At 34.0% G+C, this 24,256-nt stretch overlaps 1 protein-coding gene across 22 annotated transcripts; it reads left to right on the top strand.

The window, feature by feature from the left end:
- The first annotated feature begins 6,092 nt into the window (after nt 1-6,092).
- LOC129290390 (pentatricopeptide repeat-containing protein At1g71210, mitochondrial) lies at nt 6,093-14,333 on the top strand. Of its 22 annotated transcripts, none has more exons than XR_008588360.1 (6): nt 6,093-6,693; nt 7,728-10,758; nt 12,937-12,976; nt 13,569-13,645; nt 13,877-13,927; nt 14,031-14,333. XR_008588360.1 is itself a non-coding variant. In XM_054927147.1 (2 exons), exon 2 carries the CDS (start codon nt 8,014-8,016, stop codon nt 10,690-10,692), a length of 2,679 nt encoding a protein of 892 aa, XP_054783122.1. In that variant the 5' UTR covers nt 6,093-6,693; nt 7,728-8,013; the 3' UTR covers nt 10,693-14,333. The 22 variants fall into 22 exon arrangements, 1 of the variants encoding a protein (XP_054783122.1); XR_008588358.1 differs by having other exon boundaries at nt 13,857-13,927; XR_008588361.1 differs by lacking the exon at nt 12,937-12,976.
- Nucleotides 14,334-24,256: the final 9,923 nt, after the last annotated feature.

Raw genomic sequence — 24,256 nt, 5'->3', positions numbered from 1 at the left:
TTGTAAATGTATCCAAGGTTTTGGTAGATTAATTGCTATATTATATACAGGAAGCCACAGGAAAATACTTAATTACATGAAGATGTAATTTACATATCACAATTGTCTATACTATGATTTCAATCTTTTAGATCTTGTATGCCTAGCATTCGAAATGGACGTCATGACTTAAGAGCCTGCTCTATTATGTGGATGAGTCACTAGCCAATGCAATACATCACTCCTCATTTCACTCAATTGTTCCTACACAATTAGATAAAGTTAACTAACAAGACACAAAATTGTCGCACATAAAAATTATATCTTAACTTTAACATTTGTTCCTGCCATTGTTAATGAAGGCATAGTAAGGCCGCCCCATTCCTCTTGTGCAGTATTATTCCACTGTTTGGGGCAAAAGATGACATACATTCCACAATCAAATCTACAAAAAAATATAAAATCTATCAGCACTTAGTTGGAAAATATACACATAATTACATATACACAATTTGAACTATTTTACTCATATCATCGATTATTGTTCCATAGGCACCACTTTCAATTCTAAGTCATAATTGTCATCAACAAGTTCAGGTTTTAGTTTCATTAATATTTCTACAAACCTGTTTTTTTGAGAATAAAAACAAAGTGAATGAGAAGCTTTCACCAACAAAATTTTACATGACATTATATAGGAAAAGGCATAACATGAAGTAAGCCATTTTTTCCTTCTCTTTTAGTAACAGAGCTTCTTTCGCTTTCTTTATATTCTTCTTTTTCTTCTTTGATTCTTTATTAGATGATAGCATCGAGTTTAGCACATACATTGTGACTGTTTTTGGCTCTACAACATAGCAAAACTAGTGCAATGTAAACACTATAAGAAAAAAAATGAAATCGCAATCTCCTATATTATACTCAATGTTAGTTGGCATAAAGTCTTTTAATTGGCTATCAAAGTCCCATCTTTTTTGTTGGTGAATTATAGTTCCCTGAAATGAAAATTTAATACTTATAACTCGTAAGCACCTAAGAAAATAAAGGAATTAAACCGTAAGACAAACCGCAAAATCTGGATAAAAAATATGTCGCCATAGAATTTGATCCTTTTCCTTTAGCCTATTGACCAAAAGTCTTCCAATTAATGTAACAGCCTGCATGAAAATTAACAGTTACATTAAAATTTTACTATAACTTGATCTATTTTAGCTAGCACACTTGCTCATCGAATTACTGATCCACTGTCTAGGACCTAGACACTTGCATTCATATCTTGTCAGATAATATTGCTTAATCTCCATAATTTTCCTATTAGAGAAAATAAAATTATATCAACCAATCGATTATGAACATATCAACTAGTTGAATATCATACTCATGTCTTTCATTTGGTAGAATAGACTTTATGCAGTATTGATAGACTTCTTTCTCTATACATTGTCCTCTTTCTTCATGTCCTCTTTTTGCCTTCTCTCTATCATCCAAAAAGGGTGAATGAATAGTACTGACTATTTGTCATCGTGACCTTCTTAGAGTCATTTCATCCTTAAAATCTTATTTTCTAATTTGCTTTTCAGCTTCTTCTTGTGCACTTGATTCTCCCTCCTCTTCATTTTCATCACCTTTTACTTGTCCTTCCTCTTCTTCCTTTTCATCTTCTCTGTATCCCCTTTCCTCTTTATTTTCATCTCCTTCTGCTTGTCCTTCCTTTTCTTCCTTTTCATCTTCTCTGGATACCCCTTTGTCTTCCTTTTCACCTTCCCTAGATCCCCCTCCATCTTCCTTTTCATCTCCTATCGATTCTCGTTCCTCTTCTTTGTCTTTATGTTCCTCCTCTTCCTCCTCTTCCTCTTCACCATCATAGTTTTGAACAACTTCCTCGCCTTTTCTTCTACCTTAGAGTTTGAGGAGTCTTTGTGCAATTCCACATGTAAAGTTCACAACATCTCTGTATACCTCTTTTATGTCCTACACCATATAAAATATCATATGTTTAAAATTACATAAAACATAACTTTGCTAATTAATAACTATCATTTTGCCCTTATCGAATCATAAAATGAATTCATTTCTGGAAGCTCTATTGAGAAGCTATCATGTCCTCGAGACGGGTAATATAAAATGCCATGATCACTTGCCTCCTCAAGTTAAACTCGTGCTATCACTCTCTCCTCTATCTAATGTTCCAGAGCATCTTCTTGCAATGGCACCTTAATTGGCTCCAATGGAAACATTTGAAAGTAGAAAATTTGCATATTTACATCTATGTCATATAATCCACAGAATTTTGTTTAAAATAATTAACTTATAACAAATTATATCTTAATTTATCCACATACCACAAGAAGAAATAAGCATCCTTTAATAGTTTTTTTGTGCCCATCCTTCTTCTCCTATGCTTTATATTTGGCTACCTCCTTTCAAACTCAGATAGTATAAAGAATGACTAATCATAACATACAGTTCCCAAATTTAATTCGGACATGACCTTTAATAGTTTATCACTTATATTGGGACTCGAACTTGGACAAATAAAATTCCCTAAGCAATAGAGAATGAAGAGAAACTTAAATCTATCATTTTCTTTCCCCGAGAGTATACTATCCTTTATTACATTATAGGATACTCTTTTAAAGTCCTTGTTTAAGGACTTTAACTTCTTTTTAACCCCATTCATATCAACCATCTCCCCATCATTGATGACTTTCCTTTGACCTCTAATGAAAAGGGATGATATAGGGGATCAAATGCCTTTACCACTTCATCTCATAAATCTCTAGGCAACTTGTGACATTTAATATTTAAAAGCTTACCAAAACCTATTATATTAACCCTATCCATCAAGGATTTTTGCTTTTTGATATAATCAAGAACTTCCTTCATCTTTGTTGGAGAACACCTTGTCTCAAATGGAATCTGTCCAAGAAAAATAAGTCAGCACTATTACTTGAATTCATCACATTTTTTGTGCTTGAAGTCAAAAATTACATACCTCATAAGCTTTGACACCAACATTTTCCTCCTTAACTAGATGTTTATAGTGATTTTGTTTTTCTGACGATAACTTTTTTCATGTTGCAATTGTTTATGCGTTGAGTTTCTTCAAATCATTTCCTTAGGTTGCATACTAGCCACGATATGCCTCTTTAAACTTGCTTAAGCCAAAACAACTTTTTTGCCTTAAAGAATTTCCTTTTGCTTTAGCCATTGTCCTGCGCACAATGAATGAGAGTAAAAAAAACTACTATTGAATATATCTAACATCACTAATGAATACACATAATAGACTATTAAATTTACCAAACATCAAATCTAAATTTTCTCCATAGAACAGGGGAGGGCCAAGGAAAGTCACAGCCACAGCCTCCCTAACCTTTTTTTTAATCCCCTTTATGAGATGAAGGAGTTATATATTTTGGGCAAGTAAGGATGGGATCTTAAACACCTAATCAACTAAGCACACCTATTAAAAAGCTGTGTAGGGATGGGATCTTAAACACCCATTTCCACAAAAAGCAATGTCTTTTCAGTCTTTGTAATACAATATAATGAACTGGAAATTAACTTAGGCTTTCCCACAAACTTTTCCAATTCTAGAAAAGGTCACATCACAAAAAAAGAAAGGAAAGAAATGAAGGAGGGACAGGGACAAGCTCAATGGGCTGTGTCTTTATGGGTCTCACCTCCCTTTCTTCTAACTCCCTCTAATATAATCATTTCTTTGTAAACTTAATCAGGCATATTTAAAATACCACTATTAAGGGAGAATTTGCAAAGCCAAATGATAATGAAGAATGACTTATGATTACAACACTAATGCCAATCCAATGAAAACTCCTCTACCCATATAAGCACTTCATTCCTCTTTAATGACATAAACCATAAAACAAACAATGCTATTGTTAGTACTTGAGATTGCAAAAACCAAAGGTCTTGTGCCAATTATCACAAGATAAGCAATTAAGCCATTAATCATACACCATTGACATTTTAAAAGCATTTGGCAGAAGAGTTAAAGCAAAAAGGACTTTCAAGCTGAGGCTGATTTACATAACAAGTCTCACTGTGATATCATACTAAACATTGGATTAGTTAGAAGGAGAGGGCACAAATAATTTTAGTAGACAAAATGAATTTTCACCAAACTTGGATCCTCTACAGTGTTTTGTAATACCGTAAGGGAGAGTAATATTCAAAAAAGGGAGAATATAAAGCTCATTTCATTTATTTGCATGCATCCCAGTTTGTAGTGGTTTGTAATAGCGTAGGGGAGAGTAATATTAAAAAATGGACTCGTTATCCTCTAGTATTAAAACAATATTACAAATTTATAGCAAAATAATGGGAATCAAGTGGAGCAATAAAGCTGGCCAGGTGATTGCCAGTAGCTGAGCTCAGCCAGCAAAAGAACATAGGGATAGGAAGAGAGAGAGAGAGAGAGGCACCAACCAAGGAAGAAGATAAGAGATAGGAACACAGAGGATGCACTATGAACTAGACACACACCAAGCTGAGAACATGACAGAAATAGGAAACACTGGAGGACCTCTTACTGGCGACTGCACAACCCTCAAGCTAATATGGAGAACCCGATGAATGATAATGACTATGGACAAACCACGATGAGAAGCGACAGCTGAGGGAGACGCTGAAACAAAGCACAAATAGGGCTCTGTGTGGGCGGGCATATTTCTTTTTTTTCCTCTCAGGGGCATTTTTGACAATTGACATTATTTTTTATCCTAATTAAGGATCATGTTCTTGAATTAGGATTTCTATATTTTAGGGTCCCTAATTGGGATTAATGTCCTTAGAGGGTTCTTAATTATCATTTTCCTAAAAAACAAAGTGAAATACTAGAGAGATTAGAACCAATCTTCTAGTCCCATTAGACCAATTTGGTCTTGTTTTGCTTCAGGTTATACCAAGACTAGATCAGACCATGGGTTGTCTAACCTAATCTAGACCTCAGGTTAGGCCAAAGTTATAGTTGGTCCGCCCTTTGTGTAGCCCTATTGCCAACTGTCTTTATGTCTACATCTTGTTCTTCTTCACCTTCTTGTGACCTACCATCACCCTTTGCAATTGAAGAGGTTTGACTTTGTCGCCTGGTTTTATTTTCTAGTTTTCTCTATATGCATTTCGCAATTAGATTGAACCATGATTTTGATTACATGAAGTACATCTTATATAAAACTTTTCTTTAACAAGCCTCCTCAAATGTTTATCATAAATTTGAAAGGGTGCAAGGTTGTCTTCTTGCTTGCTCGCTTGTTCTTGCTAGTTTCTTCATGCATAAGTGAGAGTTGGAAGTGAATTTGCAATCTAATAGGACTGCGAACACCATATTCTATTCATACATTTAACAGGAATAAATAAAAATACAAAAATATTTGTTTGGTCCTTTAATAACCTTTATTTTTAAATGTCATTGTTTTCATTTTTTTATACAAAAAATCAAAAAATATAAAATTAAAATTTAATTATTTTTTTACAAGTTAATTTTCAAAAAGAAATAGTAATACTTTTTAAGAATTATATTTTGAAAAAATGTATAATAAATAAAAAATAAATTTTGATCCTTTTTAAGGATTATTTTCAAAAAAAGATAATAAAGGAGATAAATAAAGTAATCTCTATTTAAAATTAATTTTGAAAAGGGATGAGAAAATCTTGATTAAATCTTTTGAAAATCTCCCAAATTATCTCAAAAATCTGAAAATCATAGGAATTAACTTAAATTCCTATAAATCTGATTATTTCTCTTAAAAAATATTTTCAATTCAAAAAAAAATTCTTTCTCTAATATAATTTTCAAAATAATTCATAAATAATACTCTCTCCATTCAAATATATAAAACATTTTTAATCGAATCTCACCCCTAATAAAGTAATTACTTTCTTTTAAGCTAACTCTATTTTTTTATATTTATAATTAATATTATATAATAAATATGAAATTATTTATTAATAAAAATATTTAAAAAAAAGACAATGATTATATTTTAAAAGATTAAAAAATTTATATTTTAAATATTTATTTTTTCAAAAAATGCTTTCTCAGGCAGGAGAAGCACTTAAAAGCTGGGGGGAAAAAAGAAACTGTAAGAAGCAGAGAAATCTGCCCTTAGATTTTCCTCAGCGCGAAAAATAGCCGCTGGCACGCGGAGAGAGATGAGTCGCACGCAGGAGAGGGGAGCAGGTGCGGCAAGCAGGTGAAACTTGATGAAGTCCAGCAAAGTCAGGCAAATAGAGCAATAAAGAAGCCTCCTGTAGCCGGCGATTCAGGAAGAAAAATAAAAAGGAAGGCAGTGATGCGGAAGCGTGTAAGATTGGGGAAACGAAGGGCGGTGAGTCATGATGATTTTCGAATATCCAACCCCCTTCTGCCTATATAAGAACAACAAAGCATTTTGATGGGGGTTCTGAACGGTGAGAACTCAAGACAGATTCAGGGAGAGTTGAAGAGAGGTCAAGTTTGAAGAGAGACCCGAGTTTGGAGAGGGAAAGAGATCTGAGTTCGAAAGAGAGAACAAAGAATAAGAGTAGAGGATGTTGCGCGATTGAGGCATTAGGAGGGAGAGGCGATTAGACATTGAGGGCTAGAGGAGAGCGATTCGACATTTACAGAAGCAGAGCACGCAGCTGAAGAGGTAGACCGGATATTCAAAGGAGAGAGGACTGATTGAAGGCGCACATCTCTGTTAAAAGGTTTGAAGCTAATTTTGGGTTTAATTTAATATTAGATTTTGATTTCTAGATAGCTTCCATATTCTACTTCTAGATTTTGGATAAGTTTTAGGACGTACGAAACTGAACCATAGACATATAGTTTAACTGAAAAAAAATTGCTCTCTTCGCCCATGAGGTTGATGGCTGTCTTAGCGAAGGTTCAGATAGTACATTCTGCTAGTAGGTTTTGTTAATGCTGTGACGGATTTTGTATATATGCCTATATGTTGTTGTAACGGGCTGCTCACTGGGTTTATTTTGTACATGAAGAGTGTTTGTTTTGCCTTGGTGATTTATGCATGTTTAAAGCTTTTTATATGCTTGGAGATATATTGGCAATATATTGCCTCTTTTGTTAAAGTTTCCTTTCTCAAAAAAATTCTGATTATTGTTTGCATTATGACGGTGTCCAAAATAAGGTCTTCAAAAATAAGAACATGTTCTCTGCTTTTGAACTTTCAGATAAAGGTCATGGTTTGAATCATTTTTTTTTTCCTTTTCTTTCTAAGCTTCTATGTGGTTGACATAAGTTGGTATGGGTCACTAACTTTTTACCTATAAAATCCTGCATGATCTTGTGCCCTTTAGTGGTCAAAGGGATAGTTCTATCAAATTTTAGGCTTCTAGGCACTTGAGAATCAAACACTGGGGTTGCATCCTAAGGCCGCATCTTTTGCTTACTTGTGAAGGGTGTTTGTATAAATATAATTGGCATCTCTTGTTGATTGAGACACCACACGCACATGGGTATATATCAAACTTATTTTAATTATTAGGGTATTTGTGCAGTCTTATTCTTTTCCTTGAAACATCTTTTTTGTAAGATGTTGTTGTTCTTATTCTTTTCCTTTTGTGGGTGTCTTTGTATTTGTGCAAAAGTAATTTGAGGGAAGGTTATCATCTTAGAAATATGTTTGCAAGTTGTGTTATGTTTGAACTTTTTAATAGTTTTATGCTGTTTATTATTAGTGTTGCATATGATTTATACTGAAATAGCCGTGGTGGAAGTGCAGATTTTGCTCTGCTATTGATTTTCTTTTTAAACAAGCAAAAAAAGATGTGTGAAGCCAACAAAAAAGAGAGTTGAGATAGATATGATCTCTATGCAAGTGGTGTCTTCCTCAAGATTAGTTCGGGAGGCTGATGCAGTGACCTAGCTGTTCCAAAGTGCACCTTGGCTTCTTCTCCAACTCTGTCTATGGTTCCTGTTTGATCCTCAACAAGTGAAATCGGAGAAGCTGGTTCCTTTGCTTCTTCTTTCTTCCTTCTTCGATTGATAACTGTGAATTCCCAACTTCAATGCTCAGAAACATGATGCTAATACCCCTGAAAGATGTGACCAGATCACGAACTCTTCTCTCCTCAATCCTCACACTCTGTCACCCTTTATCTGCTTCCATTACTACTTCTCTTTGTTGTACTTGCTCTTATTCTTCTCCTTTTTCTGGTTTTGAGAGTCCATGCAATTTTGGACCATTCTACAATAATATCAAGAATCGACCAGTGGACATTGCGGGTTCCTTCAAGAATTGGTTCAAGAGCGGGAACAATGAGGTACTGGCTAGAATCTATGAAATCCTGAATGCTCGGGGTAATGAAGAAGACAGTGGTGATTTAACACTTCATGCCACTGACTTGGCTCTTAAACAGTTGGGTCTTCCACTGACGGAAAGCTTTGTCTTGGAGGTTCTTGCCTATGGTAGGGACGTTTTGTCTTGCCTCAAGTTCTTTGATTGGGCTGGACGTCAACCTGGGTTCTTCCATACCCGTGCCACCTATACTGCCATTTTTAAGATTCTCTCGAAGGCTAAGCTCATGTCAGTGATGTTTGAATTCCTTGAGACGCATGAGAAGCAAAGGCTCCATCAGAGAGCAAGATTTTATGATACTTTGATTATAGGTTATGCAGTTGCTCGAAAGCCAGATAGAGCCCTTAATCTATTTGGTAGAATGCGGTTCCAAGGACTGGACCTGAATAGTTTTGGATATCACGTCTTGTTGAACTCCTTAGCAGAGAATAATTCTTATGGTGGGTTTGAAACTATTTTGGAAGAGATTCGATTGCGAGGTCACGAGAATCAGATTACACATTCCTTAGTAATGAAATACTACTGTCTGCGGATGCGGTTATATGAGGCAGAAGAATATCTTAATTCACTGATGCATAGTGGGAAAGTTTTGCTTGGGCCTGAGGTGAGGGTTCTTCTTGGTACACTGTATGAGAATAATATGTTTGAACGGGCTGAAAAATTGATTCAGGAATTTGGGAACTCAGGTTTGGTTTCGAATGAGACTGCTATTGGTGAGTGGATATGTCATCTTGTTCGGGCTGGAAGATTGGATGAGGCTTTGGCATTTTTCCAAGATAAGCAATCTTCAGAGGGTTATATTCCTGGCTTGTTCCAATATAACATTTTAATAAGCAGGCTCTTGAAGAAGAACCAACTCCATGATGTGTATGATTTGTTAATGGAAATGAAGGACAATCACATTACCCCGGATATGATTACCATGAATATTGTTTTGTGCTTCTTTTGTAAAGCAGGAATGGTAGATGTTGCACTTGAATTGTACAATTCAAGATGTCAGTTTGGACTCTCTCCAAGTCTATGGGCTTACAACCGTTTGATTTGTGCCTTATGTGGGGCTGGGAGTGTTGACGAAGCATATGGTATTTTCAAAAAATTAGTTGATGAAGGTTATTTTCTTAATAGAAAAACCTTTTATGTAGTTGCCAATGCATTATTTAGAGAGTCTAAGGTTGATGAGATGGAGGAGTTGCTAATTCTTGCCTTGGAGAGGAATTTTTTGCCTAGTGCTTCTACATATAACAAGTTGATATCGGCTCTATGCCAGGTAGGCCGTTTACAAGATGGCTATTTAATACATGGACAAATGAACAACATAGCTACTCAAAAGGCTTACATTAGATTGATTACCGGTTTCTCTAAGTCAAATAGGGGAGATATTGCTGCTCGGCTTCTTGTTGAAATGCGACAGAAGGGTTTTGTCCCATCAGATGCAGTATATACAGTTGTTCTCCGTTCTTTACTTAAAGGGGATAATCCAAACACTTATTTTCTTAGTTTATTAGAAACATTGGCTGGTTGTGGAAAGCTAAAAGAGATTTGTAGACTTTTTAGTGATGAAGCTGCTGTGGCCAAGAAGCCTGAGCTGGTCATGGAAGTACTAAAGCTTAAGCAAAGATATGGCATTAGTCTGAATTTGGATTCTTACATGCTTATGTTGCGGACTTATTTAAGAAGTGATAGAATGTTGGACGCTTTAAATTTGTTTAATGATTTGAGGAGACATGGTGTCCAGAATAGAAGATTATATAATAACCTTATTATTGGTCTCTGCAGGTTCAAGAGAACAGACATGGCACTTAAGTTATTGTCAGAAATGATGATTGATAAATTGACTCCAAGTGTTGGTTGCTATGAAAATCTTGTTCAGAGTCTTTGCCGGGAGAAAAGATATTCTGAAGCTATAAATCTTGTTAATGACTATGAGAAAATGGGACGTTGCTTAACCTCTTCTATGGGTAATGAACTTCTACGGCATTCTTTGCGAGCACCAGAAATCTATGATATTTGTGTTCGTTTGAGAGGAGTCAGAGAGGAGGAGTTTTCTGGCAGCTCAATGCTTAGCCTCATAATTGGTGTATTTTCTGGTCGTCTTAGAGTAAACCTCCATTCAGAGAACTTGGAAGAACTGATAGAGAAGTGCTTTCCACTTGACAGATACACCTACAATCTGTTGTTGCAAAGAGCTAGCTGGAGTGAGATTGACCATGTTTGTGAGTTGTTTGATCGGATGTGTCATAAGGGTCATTGTCCTAATCAGTTCACTTATAACATCATGTTACGTGCTTTCTTAAAGCATGGGAGGAAGGAAGAGGCTAAGCTGTGGTTTGAAGAAATGCTCAGAAATGGGTTTCGTCCGGCAATTGATACTAGAGTTTTTTTATTGTAAGGGGTATCAATTAGAGTGATTGATCAGTTCTTCTGTTAAAGATGCAAAATAATCCACACAACTTTGGTAAGGATGTCATGTATTCTTGAAACAAATTGATTACATTGGATGCAGCGGTCTTAATTTATGATTTATTCTGAGTCATCTAAAATCATGTGATGCATCTTTTAATTGCCCCTTTCCTTTGGAGACATTTGTTAGGAATGAAATTTGACTGCAACATGTAATCTCTCAAACTATTTTCCCTTCAAAACCATCCCAATACAATTGCACAGGCCAATTTCAAATGCAACCATCACTATGATTATAATCATGATCGGCTCAAGTTAGGTTGAATTGAACCAGATTGGTAGCATTCCTCTTCTACACATGATGACGACACATGTCATTTTCCTGGTATTATATTTAACGGTGAATGTTTATGATTGGCGTTCACAAACAATTAATTCTAGAAAATTGTTGCAAGCAAATGCTAACTTGGTTTTAAATTAACTTTGGACATGGAAGCTGTCTTCAATTTTCTCTCTCTATTAATATCCTTGTGGAGAATCAATTTGCTTTGCACACTGCTTGACCATGAATACTTTATCGATTTATTTTTTTTTATGTTTCCAAATTATGAATATAAATGTTAATTTTATTTTATTTTATATATTTGATTGATGGTGATCGCAGTATTTCTGCAAATGAGTATCCCTTATAAAAGAGTGGCATAAGGATTTACTCTTCAATTCTCTCTCTCTCTCTCTCTCTCTCTCTCTCCATAGCTTTTTTTCCCGCCGGTAAACTGCTGCTCTTTGTGAATGCATCTCTGGCCTCATTTATTTGATGGTTTTAAATTATGATCCACTGCTGTATTTTTTCTGTGCTGATGAGTGTGGATGGAAATCTTTTGGTTTGCCCATTTCAAGAAAGGTTCCGATATAAAGAGTTCAGAAATCTTTAGAAACAATTAAAGGCATTCTCTTGTTTTGATTGTTTCTTTATTTTCATGGAAATTTCTATGAAGTTATTAAGAATTTTAGCTGTTATCCACCAACAGAGGTTGTGTGCAATCTGATGTTTAGATCAAACGCTCGAAATATAGTTGTTGCTTCCTTTGCCTATGGAATTGAAAGGTAGATCAGGTAACACTAGGTTTGGATATGGCTCAATTTGCCCTAGGTGTTTTTTTTTTGTTTTTTATAATAATTGAAATTGACGGAGATGGAGTTCCAATTTTTGCAAACAAGATTTCAAAAATGTAAAAAGATGCAGACTGAAGTCAACTAGTTATCTGAGACATGTTATGCAGGAGGTAAAGTTTATTTCACAATGAGGGCGTGCCTGTATAATTTGAGCAGATATCTTGCTATTTTTCATTTGATACTGCGTATTTGTTCTCAACAGAAGCTAGTGAGTCCTGTTCATTGCACGGGGATTTAAAAATAAGCCGTACTGTTTATGATTAAATAGTACTTGTTGGAGTTTTTTATATCAACTCTACATATACCAATCTCATGGAAAAGCATTCTGATTGGTCAATTTGTTTTTCTATCATTGGTCCATTAACTTTGGCTTTAGTTTAATTCTCCCTCCTCATTGGTTGATATCTTTGGTGGGTGGCAAATTCTGAATTTTTATTGGTGGGTTTTATTATATTTATATCATTTTTCATTCGTTCCCTCTTCGTTTTTCAAATTTCAAATCAAAGTTTCCAATTTTCTTGCTAGCAATAACTTTCATTGTCATCTCCATTATGGCCATCATCCCATCCGATTCCCCATGCACTTTTCAGTTTCAAATTTTAAATTAATGGTCTTCAAGTAAGCATAGAAGACCCCACATTCTCGATCTCATGGAAGAATCTGGAGCGGAGAAAGTGCAGATGCCAACTCAACTAGTCCATCACTACCCCTTTCTTTCTTCCAGCCACTGTCGTCTACATTTATGGCATTGACAGGTGGGGAAGACAAGCCCTCTTCCTTTGACTTCTCACCAGACATCCTTCTCTTCATCGAATATTGAGCCTGGCCATAGATGCCTGCTCCATCCTCTTTTGATTAGCGGTTTTTGTTCTCCATTCTCATCGTTGCCACTGGGTTGGTAATGGGTGAGAGATTCCCATTATTGCATATTTATTTTCTATATTGGTTTTTTATATTCATAATTTTGACTTCATCTTCCATAATTTCTTTTCCATTACTTTTTTCCCCTGCTCATCTTGTCCTCCCTGCTCATCGTCATATCTCCATTGTTTTACAGTGCTGCTATTATTACTGCTTGCTTTGATGGAACTTGCAAGGTTTGTATATTCCACCCCTTCCCCAATCAAATTCGTTTCCTCTATTTGTCCGTGAATAGTCTCATTGGTTTAAATTTGAAAATTTTCATTAGCTTCTTGATGGCTGTTCTTCTGCTTGAGATTGCGGTTCGGGGTTGTACTATTTCTCCTGCCGTCTTGGATTCTCGGGTTCTAGGTGCATAAGATAGGCACGGATTAAATGAATTTGATTGGTTCTTTAATTTATCTCTGACTTTACGGCATAGTTGAAGCTGACCTCGAGGCATCTGTTGAGGTCAGTTTCTCATTTTTATTATGTTCAGGTCCTTATTTTTCTTCATCCTTTAATTGATCTAGAAACTCAAGGAAGGGTCAGTGTTGTGTGGTTCTTTTTTTTTTTTTTTTTTTTAATTCAGTGAGTTTGGTGGGCAAAACGATAAATGCAGCAATGTACATAGGTGGAAACTTTCAGGGAAATTCTTGCTCCAACTGATGGAAATTCTTTAAATGCAGTAATATAGTTCATTGTTAATTTATATATAGTGGTGTTGAAATTAATTTGATGATATTGGTTATATAATTGTCTTTTATCCACTATCTTTTCACTGTATAGGTTCTTAAAAGCAAGGAAATTTGGTATTGAAAAGGCAAAGTTGGAGGAAAGATTTTGGTGCCGACACCATTAGGGAGGTAAAAATAGATATTATGTGCAAAATATTTACTTGACTTCTGTCAATAAAAATTTAGGGGACAAGACTCTAACTTTCAGTGAATGATATTTTCTGCACCCTTCATGTTTAATATTTTGTTTTCTACACATTTCAAACATTAAAACATGTTCTCATAGATGAGAAAAACATGTTCATGATTTTCAACCATTTTGTTTTGGAGATCCTTAAAGTTAAGAGTTCCCATCTTCAGTGCTATCAATGGACCCTGTGACTGGAGCTGTTTCAGCGGGAAATACAATTAGTAAGCAAGCAATTCATTTCAGAAAAGGAGTACACCCTGTCTCAACAGTTCTACTTATATTGCAAGTTAAGATATCTGTTATAATTGTTTCAATGTGTTGCAGGTTAGGATTCATAGATTTCTGGGAAAGACTAGAGGGCACAAGGGTAAGAAGACAGTGGCTGTGCTGAGGATGGCCTTAACAATGATAAAGAAGAGATAAGGAAACGTGTAAATAGTTTGATCAGGAGGAAAAGAGAGAGGAATTTAGTCCTTGGGGGAGTGATACCCATGCAAAGGTTTGTGCCCATGTCTGCGTGTCATTAATCATTTTTTTTTTTTGGCTTTAAAACTGTAATTTAATTAGTGAACCTAATGAAATGTGCAGCTGGGATGTGGATTAATACAATTATTAATTATTGATTGAGATAGTGTGTTTACGTGCTCCAGTTGACCAGTCTGCTGATACTCCCACCTGATATTCGACCAACATTCGGGCATGGGATTAATTCCGTGAGCTTCATCAGGAAATCTAATAAATTGACTTTTGTAATTAACTTTCAAAATTTAAAATGTTGAAATGTCAACTAATTATATCAACAACTTTGTGCAAGACACGGGATTTAATTCTAGAAATTTAAAAGTGATTTTATCCTCTCAAAAAAAGAGAATGACATTGAAAATCTACAAGTGCATTAATTCCATATCTCAAAAATATATTTTAACCAATATTATTTTTCTGTAACGCGATTTAATAAGATTACATTAGTGATTACATTAATTAGTTAATCAATCTTTTGAATTATACATTTATAGGTCTCATCCAACCATTCAACTGACTCATCTAAAAACCATCCATTTTGTAAGTGAAAATAAGGAATAGACAATTATAATCTTCTTTTGAAATTAAATTTTTTTACATGTCGAGTGATCACTCAATTGTCTTAGATAAATTCCATGGGATTTAAGTCTAGTTAATTAATACTATACAATAGTTGTCATTATAAGAACATATCATGAACATACAAAGACTTGTATTTATTTGAAATGTACATTTTTTTATATGACTATATGAATGAGTTAAATTTGAGTATTGTCAGGTTCAATTGAGATAAGTTTTCTTAAAGTATTTTTTACATATGCACATATTCAAATTCAAGATCTCATGTTTAAGTGGTTGTAGCTCCTTCTAATAGAATCAATGCATGTTAGTTTGAAATACTTTAGACAATGGTGATGTTCACGTGGGTTGGATGTAGAGAGATCCGTTTTGGCATCATTCAAGCTTGTTGAAGCTTTAGAAAATTGGTATAGTGAGGGGTAAACCTTTGACCTCGTAAAGGTTTAAGGTAACTGGGAAAAACATAATCTTTATAGTTGAATGTTAATTGTATTTGTAAAATGTGATTTATGAGTTAAATTGACGATGCATATTGGCAAAGTACTTGATTTGTGAAACGGTTTTTAGGAAAGAAAACCTTAATTTTGTCACTGTTGATGTTTTGCAAAATTGATTATGATTTATTACTATGGGTGAAAAATTATAATATATTATGTGTTAAATTGTGGAGTATTGAATTATGTGAGTTCATGTGTTATGAATTGATTGTGAAAATGCATATTATGTGAAACATGTGCATAACATGATCATTGGCAAGAGTTCGCCTAGGGAAAGGAGTAAATTAGTTGAAATCCACGTGATATTGGCAGTGACCTTTGGAATCGGGAACTAGCCTTGGCACCGATCGTTGGAATTGGGAGGTAGCTCTTGTCCCATAATTGTTTTGTGACTGTCCTACTTGTTCTATAAGAAATTCGAACCTAACTAGTCTCCACCGGTTCATGAGGAGGCTAGATTATAGGTACGACACTCTATGGTTATTAGTATTGAGGGAAACTGGATTACATAAGTGAGTGAGTTAACTCTGACTTGGTAGCTCCTCACAAGTAGAAGGATGGGTTAGTCCGTGAAAGGATGTAGCCATGAAATAGCCACCGATTTTATGTCGGAGGTAACAGGAGGATATAAGGTTGGCATATGATCATACATATAAATCCAGCCGCATGGTTGTTAGTTTTGTAGTTTGGCATGTGTTGAGGGCGCATGGTTGTTATTTTTACGACCTTGGGTTATGTTTTTGTGAAATAACATGATATAGTGTTCTGTGGCAAGCTCGGTCACATGGTTATTAGTTTTATGAACCGTGGCCTAGTGTTATGTGATATATATGTTTGTTTTCCTGATTTCATCTATTTACAATTAATATGCAACTGTATGGGTTAAGTGAAACTTGGTTACTGAGTATAACCCTCAATTCTCAATATTTTCAGGAGCTAGCTCATCGAATCCGAGTCGGGGAAAACATAAGAGGCTTATGATTTGTGGAGTAATCCTCTATATGCCTCACTTTTTAGTTACATGTGTATTTATTAATGTAATTGCCAACTAGGATTAATTGACATGATTTATGCATTACTTCTATGATTTTGTGTATAACTAGTGTATTTTGTGCCTTGGGTTAGTGAGTTTTGGTAGTGAACCCGCAAATAGGGTCAAAATACTTGTACAAGTAGAAATATTTGTATTTTGAGAAATTTAGAATGAAATAATTGATTTTGTGCAACTTTTCCTCCTCCTTAATGTTTTGTGAAAATTGGGGTTAAGTGATGATTTTATGAGATAAGCATTTTTAATTGTGTGTGGTTTGTTGCATGAGTCTACAAGAATCCATTAAGTGTGATCGTATGGTTGGTGTAAGCTATTGACATGTGTGGTTGAGTTGGGACCACACATTTGTAAGATTTTGTGAAAAAGTAGTCAAAATGGGTTTTGGTGTCCAACTTTTTATAGAAAATGAGTTTGGGTGTGAAACCGATGCTATTAGCTCAAGCTAGGAAAGAGCTCCGTGTAGACGCTAAAACTACTTGAATTGGACGTTGGATGGAGATTTAGGATGCGTTGGAAGTTCGCTTCCTGTGTTGTTAAATGACAACACTGATATGTCAAATTTCGTGCAATGCACCACGGTGCATGGCGCCTCATGCCGCGGTGCATGGCACAAAGAAAACATATCATAGTGCACGTGTCATTTTCTATGCAAAATTTGTTTCTAAGTTTTAAAAATCATTTTTTAGATTCCAATTGATTTTCAAGCTTTCGCTTTGTTTTCAAAACTCTAATTTGGGCTTATTAAATCATGTTTAAGACTTGAATTATTAAGATTGGGATTCTTTTAAAAGAATTTCAAAAAATTCCTTTTATAAAACCTTACAACTTGGTAATCCTTTGAGGGTTAAACCCTAAATTACTATGATTTGGAGTTATTTATGGTTTAACCTTAGGAGGTTACATAAACTAAAGTCTGAATCACTCTTCCTTACGAAGATAGTAATATAACCTACTTAAATTCCTTACGTTTAACATGCTCTGTTATGATGAGGAAAAGCAGACACGAACAGAGTATATTCAACAACAAATAACTACTATCAAATACTCTCACTTAGAGTTGATCTATAATCAATAAAGCTTACTCATAATAAATATAAACTTAGAAGGGTGGTAAACAATAAATATGAATGGCTTGAGTTTGTTCATGTTCGATTGTATCTCCCACCATCTTCATAAATGCTTGTATTTATAGTTAGATTCTATAAGAAATCCGTTACACTCATGAATATAGCTGTTAGAGTCATCATCATCTTTCTTTTGAGTTGTTTAAGCAATCTCCGAACTAAGGCAATGAAATAGTACTTTTCGGTGAAGCTTTCTCTCTCACAGTAAGTAAGGAAAAATAATGGCTCTTTTCATTAAATGTTTTGACAAGGTAAGTGAGAGGCTCTTTTAGAAAACCAAAGCTATTTGGGAATAAGTATTTTCTAAATAAGATCGAACTAAGCTCAAATTAACTCAAGAATGTGTTTAGAATGAATCTAGATAAGTCATACAACATATATTACTCTCAGAAGAAGAAATTTAAAAGAATAGAGAGAGTTTCGAATAACCTCTGTTTTGGACGAGAGAAAAGAGCATCGTGAGTTAGGCATTTTTTGAAACAAGAGAGGCTTATTTTGAAATAGAGAAGAAAATGATACGAGAGGAAGACAAGGCTTATTTTGAAGTAAGACAATATATCAAAATAGAGTTACATAGGCATTGATTTGAAAATATTTGTTTAGAAATAAGGAGAGCTATTTCCAAATAAGATATTCCTAAATAAGAGACTTTAAAAAGATGCAATGTGAGACAGCTTTGCAGAATAGAACATCATTCTTGAATAAAGATATTTATTCCTAAATAAGCTATTTTTGAATAGACAAGAGAGTTGATACTTGGGAATAAAGAAATTCACTCAGGAATAAGCTATTCCATAATAAGGACCATTATACTAAAAAAAGACAAAGGCTCTCAAATTTTGGATATTTGATTATAAGTTCACTTGAGACACCTTTCAAATAATACAAAAGGTACTTAAGGAATTAAGATCAAGTCAAATACTTAATCTTTAAAGAGAAACATAATATGAATAGATACAGAAAAAACTTACATGTTTCTTGGCTATTTGAGAATAAGACACATATTTGGGAATAAAGAAATATAAAGGAATAAGGCACGAGAGTTACAAACTCAAATCAAAGATAACTAATTCCCTTATAATCCATCATTTCTTAATTATTAAACCTGTAAAACACAAAATTATCTTATTTTGTAATCATCAAAACTAAGGTTTAACACTCTGTACCATACATTGTGGCAATGGCACATGCACTCATAATAGCAAAAAGCTGTCATTTGGGTCCAATTTTGTAAAGTTCCAATTTAATCTGAACTTTACCATTCCTAATTACCCAATCAATAAGCACAAACACAATAATATCAAAGTAATAACCCTATATTTGTTTTTAAAATCATGGGATCCTGAATTCTTAAAATATATATTCAAATAAAAGGGCTAGCGAAAGCATAAACTCAATCATACGACTTAACAAAATACAACATTCTCTACCATAAAAAAGAGCCATGAGCTGTGACTTGTACCACATGCACCGTGGCATATGGTGAAGAGTAACATGCTCTATTTTTGTTTATGCCATGCGCCGTGGCAGGCACATTGTGACCTGCAGCGCATATGACAACAAAATATGCTGTCATATGACAGCTTAAAAGATGAAATTCCACCGCACTCCATTTCCACATCCAATGTCCAATTAGAGTTATTTAAGCGCTTACACAAAGCTTATGACATTTATTATCTAATGGAACAAGTTTGGATTCGATCTAACGGTTCGATCTAAAATTAGACACATGGGTGCAAAAAATCACTTTTCTTTTAAAAACTTTCACCTTAAGCACTCAATTCCCATTCCTTGTCCCATTAGACAACTTCAGGCCTTGAACCAAGTTTAAAAGAACCACATACACCTAATTGACACTTCTAACCACATATATCAAGTCATTCACTCAAATTGACCTCTCAACACCACATTACACACATGTGGACTTATATGAGGCACAACATATATAACACATATTCATATATATATACAACTAGACTTGTTTTACTTTCAACCCTTCAACTCTTATATATTGGGTTCTACTTCATCATATAGTCAAAAATCACAATATACTTGACTCTTCTAAATAGGGCTTTGCCTCACCATTCGTGTCAAGTTCCCACACATATACAAATTCACAATCAATTTACATTCAACACATAAGGGAAACAAATTACAAAACAATTTACACTTACTTGATCAGCATCTAAGCCTACCCACATACCTTCTCACTAGGGAACCCTTAATGAGATGTAACATCATATATATATATATATATATGTATGTATGTATAAGCAAGTTTTCAATACAATTTAATACACAATCACTTATACATCTTTATTGGCAACTCTACTATCACAACTCACTATACATTCATTTATACAAATGGTAGTCATACCATTACTAAGTAAGGCTACTCTTTTCTCGATTCCTTTTTCAGCCTTCTCGTGCTCTCTTCACATGTGTTTAAAAGTAATGGAGTGAGACATACATTCAAGTAACTCAAAGATAACCGTAATTATCGGTTAGTAAACAAAATCATAAACAAGTGATAAAAAGCATGTGTTTCAATCAAAGCAATATCATATGCATATATAGAAATTCATTTTCATCAATATCATTATGCTCAAGCAATGCATTATTGGTTCTACCTAATGGAGTAATCTCTACACTCAGACTAAGACTTCTAGTCACATGGAACAGGGCCCACCATACCACTGCTTAGACCAAGTAATCCTCTTCGCGTGCGGGTAGTCTTCTCGGTCTATCATGGAGGAGTGAAATTTTACGTTTTGGATAATCAGGACTTCTTAGCCTTATATAGAGTAAGATCATGACCCCCTACCCTAGTTTAGGGTAACCTTGTGGATCATTCCATATCCTAGCTTTGTCATGGTAGAGTCAAGCTCTACACTTTAGATCATCAAAATTCTTCTCCTAGGTCCGTCCTAACGGAGTCAAGCTCTACGCTTTAGATCATTAGGACTTCTTGGACCTTCTCATAGTAGGGTCGCGTCTCCTTACCATAATTCAGGGTATACTTATGGATGCGATGCATGGCAATGCCTATGCCACCTCAAATTCATTTTAATCAATACTCACACACTCGCATGCATTCTTTCACAATGCTGTTACTCTATTAGTTCACAACACAATGCACATAGTTATATAAAAATACTTGTAAATAATTTCACAAACAAACAAGTAAAAATGTTACTCTAATTACTTTTAACCCTTGCTATTAAGGGTTACCAATCACACTAAGCTCCTAGAAGTATAGACTCTCACGAGCAATGCCATAAGCACTCAATCTACACAATACAGTGTCCCTTAGTCAATTCTCAACACTTCATATAAGCATTGACTCAACTTAACCAAATCCCTTAATAGACACAACAGTCCAATTAACGCCTTTTGAATTCATTAATCCACTATCTATATTTATTAGCTTTATATGCTATTCAAAGGACTATAACAAACTCCTAACTCATTTATTCAACCAATTTCATCCTTTTAACCTAACTTTTAGGTTATTTTGAGTCTAAATCCTCAAAACTTAACAATTCAACTCTATACTAGTCATAAAATCTTAGTTTTGTATTCGATAGCCCATTTTAAATCTTTCTTTTAGATTCTAATATCTCAAAACTCCCTAGTTCAATTTCTCAATCAATGAAATTCAATGAAAATGGGGTAGAATTGAAGTTTAAGATTGTGTAATACTTACCCAACAAGTTACTAATCGAAGTAGACTCCAAACCTCCATATATTGCTTGCCCTGGCAGATGAGAACCTCTTATCCTCTCTAGCTGTGTATTTTAAAACTTCCTCTTCTGATTTCACGAGCTAATCACGTCAGCTTTAAGTGATTCTTGCACAATACGTCATGGTGCATGGCACATTAAGTCTAATCTCACTTGTGCTCGTGCGTTATGCCTTGAATTGTCGTTCTACCCCTTCAATCTTATCAATACAACACCCAAATGACACGAAACATTAACTCAACACCCAAATCACAAGCAATCTACTAATTACTAATTTACCCCTGATTAGCAACTAATTTATGGGATTAAAATTTAGGATGTTACAAATTTAAAGAGCTCAAATCATGTAATGACTGCCTTGATCGTTGGAAATTATGCCCTAGGGTCAATCATTATACAATAAACATTATTATCTAATGAATTTCTCTTTTATTATCATATTAATTAATTGTTCACTATAATAACTGTATCCTTAGACAAACTATAGTGATCAGTCTAAATGCTCCTGGTCAGTCATCTATAAGGGATCATATATGAAACAAGACTAGTATGAGTTTGATTAATTATAGAGATATAAATCAAAGCCATAGGCATTTGAAAGAGTACAAGGTACTGGACCGACCCACTATGAGAAAGCTATATGGTACAAGTCATGAGCTTATCTCATATGTAACCGTATCACTAAGCCCTTTGACTTGAGATCATTATGGATTCCTACATGATGACTACTAAACTTTGACCTAATCAAAAGTCACCTTTGACCAGGTGATCATAAAGGTTATGATTGAGTTTAGTGATATTCATATAAAGAAATACAAGTGATCAAGATAGAATTTGTCCCTCACATTATGTGAGAGATATTATTAGGCCACTCGATAAGTAAGACTAAGAAAATGTATGGCCATACTACAATGAAAAGGGTTTTTCCATTGCTACAGTTAGTCTACTTAAAGATCGAGCAAGTAATGGTCAGGTAAAGGAGATTGACAATTCCATATTTCATACTTGACCAAAATATTGTGTGACAAAAGGGATGTGATGCGGTTACATAATAAGTTACATCTAATCATCGATCCCTATATGAATTGAGTAGTTGCAATGTCTTGCTAGAGGCTACTTGTGACTTGTTGGCTAATAGCATAATTAACCTACTGCCAACTTCATATAGGCCTACAGGGTCGCACACAAGAATAGCCCAGTTCAAGCTATAATGTTTAAGTTCAATGAATGTAATATAGGGTGAATGAATATATATATATATATATATATTTTAATATTTATTTGATAAATATTTATATATAAATATTTATATATTTATAAGAAATATAAATATAAAATATAAGTTATATATTTTTGAAATATATATATATATATAATGATATTATATTATATTATATTATATTGTATTAGTTTTAAATTTAATTTTATATGATGGATTGAATTTAATAATTAACATGATACAAGAGAATATCATATCAGTTCTATAATTTAAATTTATAAGATAAATTCAAATTAGATATGATATTATAGACTTTATTTATGAGATAAATTTAATCTAATATTTTTGTTGGCTCATTAAAGGAAAACAAAATCCTAATCTATAAATGAGATAGAAAAGAGAAGTTCTCTAGAGTTAAAAAAGTTCTGAAGGCTAAACACTCTGAGAGACATGAAACACCCTAGAGGAAAAGTAAACTGACGTTTAAAGATGAACAGAAGTTGGGAGCGCTAATACGCTATTCAAGTTAGAGAGTTGTTAATGTGGATACTAGTAAAGGGAATAGATCTACATTGTCAGCTCTTGAGATCCAAACTCTTGAATGGAATGCACGTGAAGCATGAAAAAAAAGGTAACTCTTCTTCCTACTTTAACTTAAACGATTTCGTTCAGTCCGCATCAGGATAGGGAATTTAAAATTTTAATCTTCCGTTATGCCTCCCTATCCAACATCAATATCCTATAGTAACAGTCCTTCACATGTTGCTGCATCAAATATCCCATGATAGCAACATGTCCATATGAATTTTACACACTACTCTACCTAGGATGAACTTTTATCCTCTATCATAATCATGACTTTTTACATATATAATGCAAACATATTCACACACACACACACACACACACATACAATTGTAGTTACATACACTCTTAATAAATATACGTATACTATTTTCTCAAAACCTTTTCTTTATTCCGTTTTACAAATTCCACATCACAAAAAGCATACATTATTTTTATTCATTATTACACATGTTTGCAAATAGTTAAACAAGAATAAATAGAATAAATTTTACAATTACCTCAACCCTTCTATTATAGAAAGAATTACTATGATATTTTTTGTTCTTTGCATTACCAATTACTCAAATTACCTTTGAGCCACAACAATCTATAAAATTAAACATTTAAGTCAAATTCTCAACTTACAAAACCACTTATTAGCACAATTTTGCTAATCCAAACTTCCAACTTCTAATATAAGACAAATTTTAAGTCTTAATCCTCCTCCACAAACTTTCTACAACTTTTACTAACTTTTTTATTATCAATATAAGATTTTCACATTATAAAAACCCCTATTTAAGGCTAAAATTAAGCAAAATCCTCAAAATCCAATCATTAACTACCAAACAAGTTACAAATCCTCAATTTAACTTTCAATAACCCTTTCATAGCTATTGTTTTTAAAAAAAACACTTAAAACCTCATACTTCAATTTTTTTTATATATCAAACTAAAGGAAAATAGAGTATAATATGAAAGTAGGAAAGTATTAAACTTATCTGGTAGTTGATAGGTCAGAACAATCTCCTAGGTGGCCATAAACTTTTGCCATAATAGAGCAAGCTCATTCTCCCTCTCTTCTTGTATTCAGTTCTGTTTTTTCCTTTGTGTCACAAGTTGACCAATGCATTTAAAGTCAAAATTTTTTACTCATGTGCTGCAACATAAGGTACGAAAGACAAACTTTCATTTTAACTCTCCCACTTTGTCTCAATCATATTACTTTCACCCAATTCTTATCATACA

This window comes from Prosopis cineraria, unplaced genomic scaffold (assembly GCF_029017545.1).
Source record: "Prosopis cineraria cultivar Desert tree isolate PC_DT_omini unplaced genomic scaffold, ASM2901754v1 PC13, whole genome shotgun sequence".
Lineage (NCBI taxonomy): Eukaryota > Viridiplantae > Streptophyta > Magnoliopsida > Fabales > Fabaceae > Prosopis > Prosopis cineraria.
This window is presented reverse-complemented; position numbering and strand designations above follow the sequence as displayed.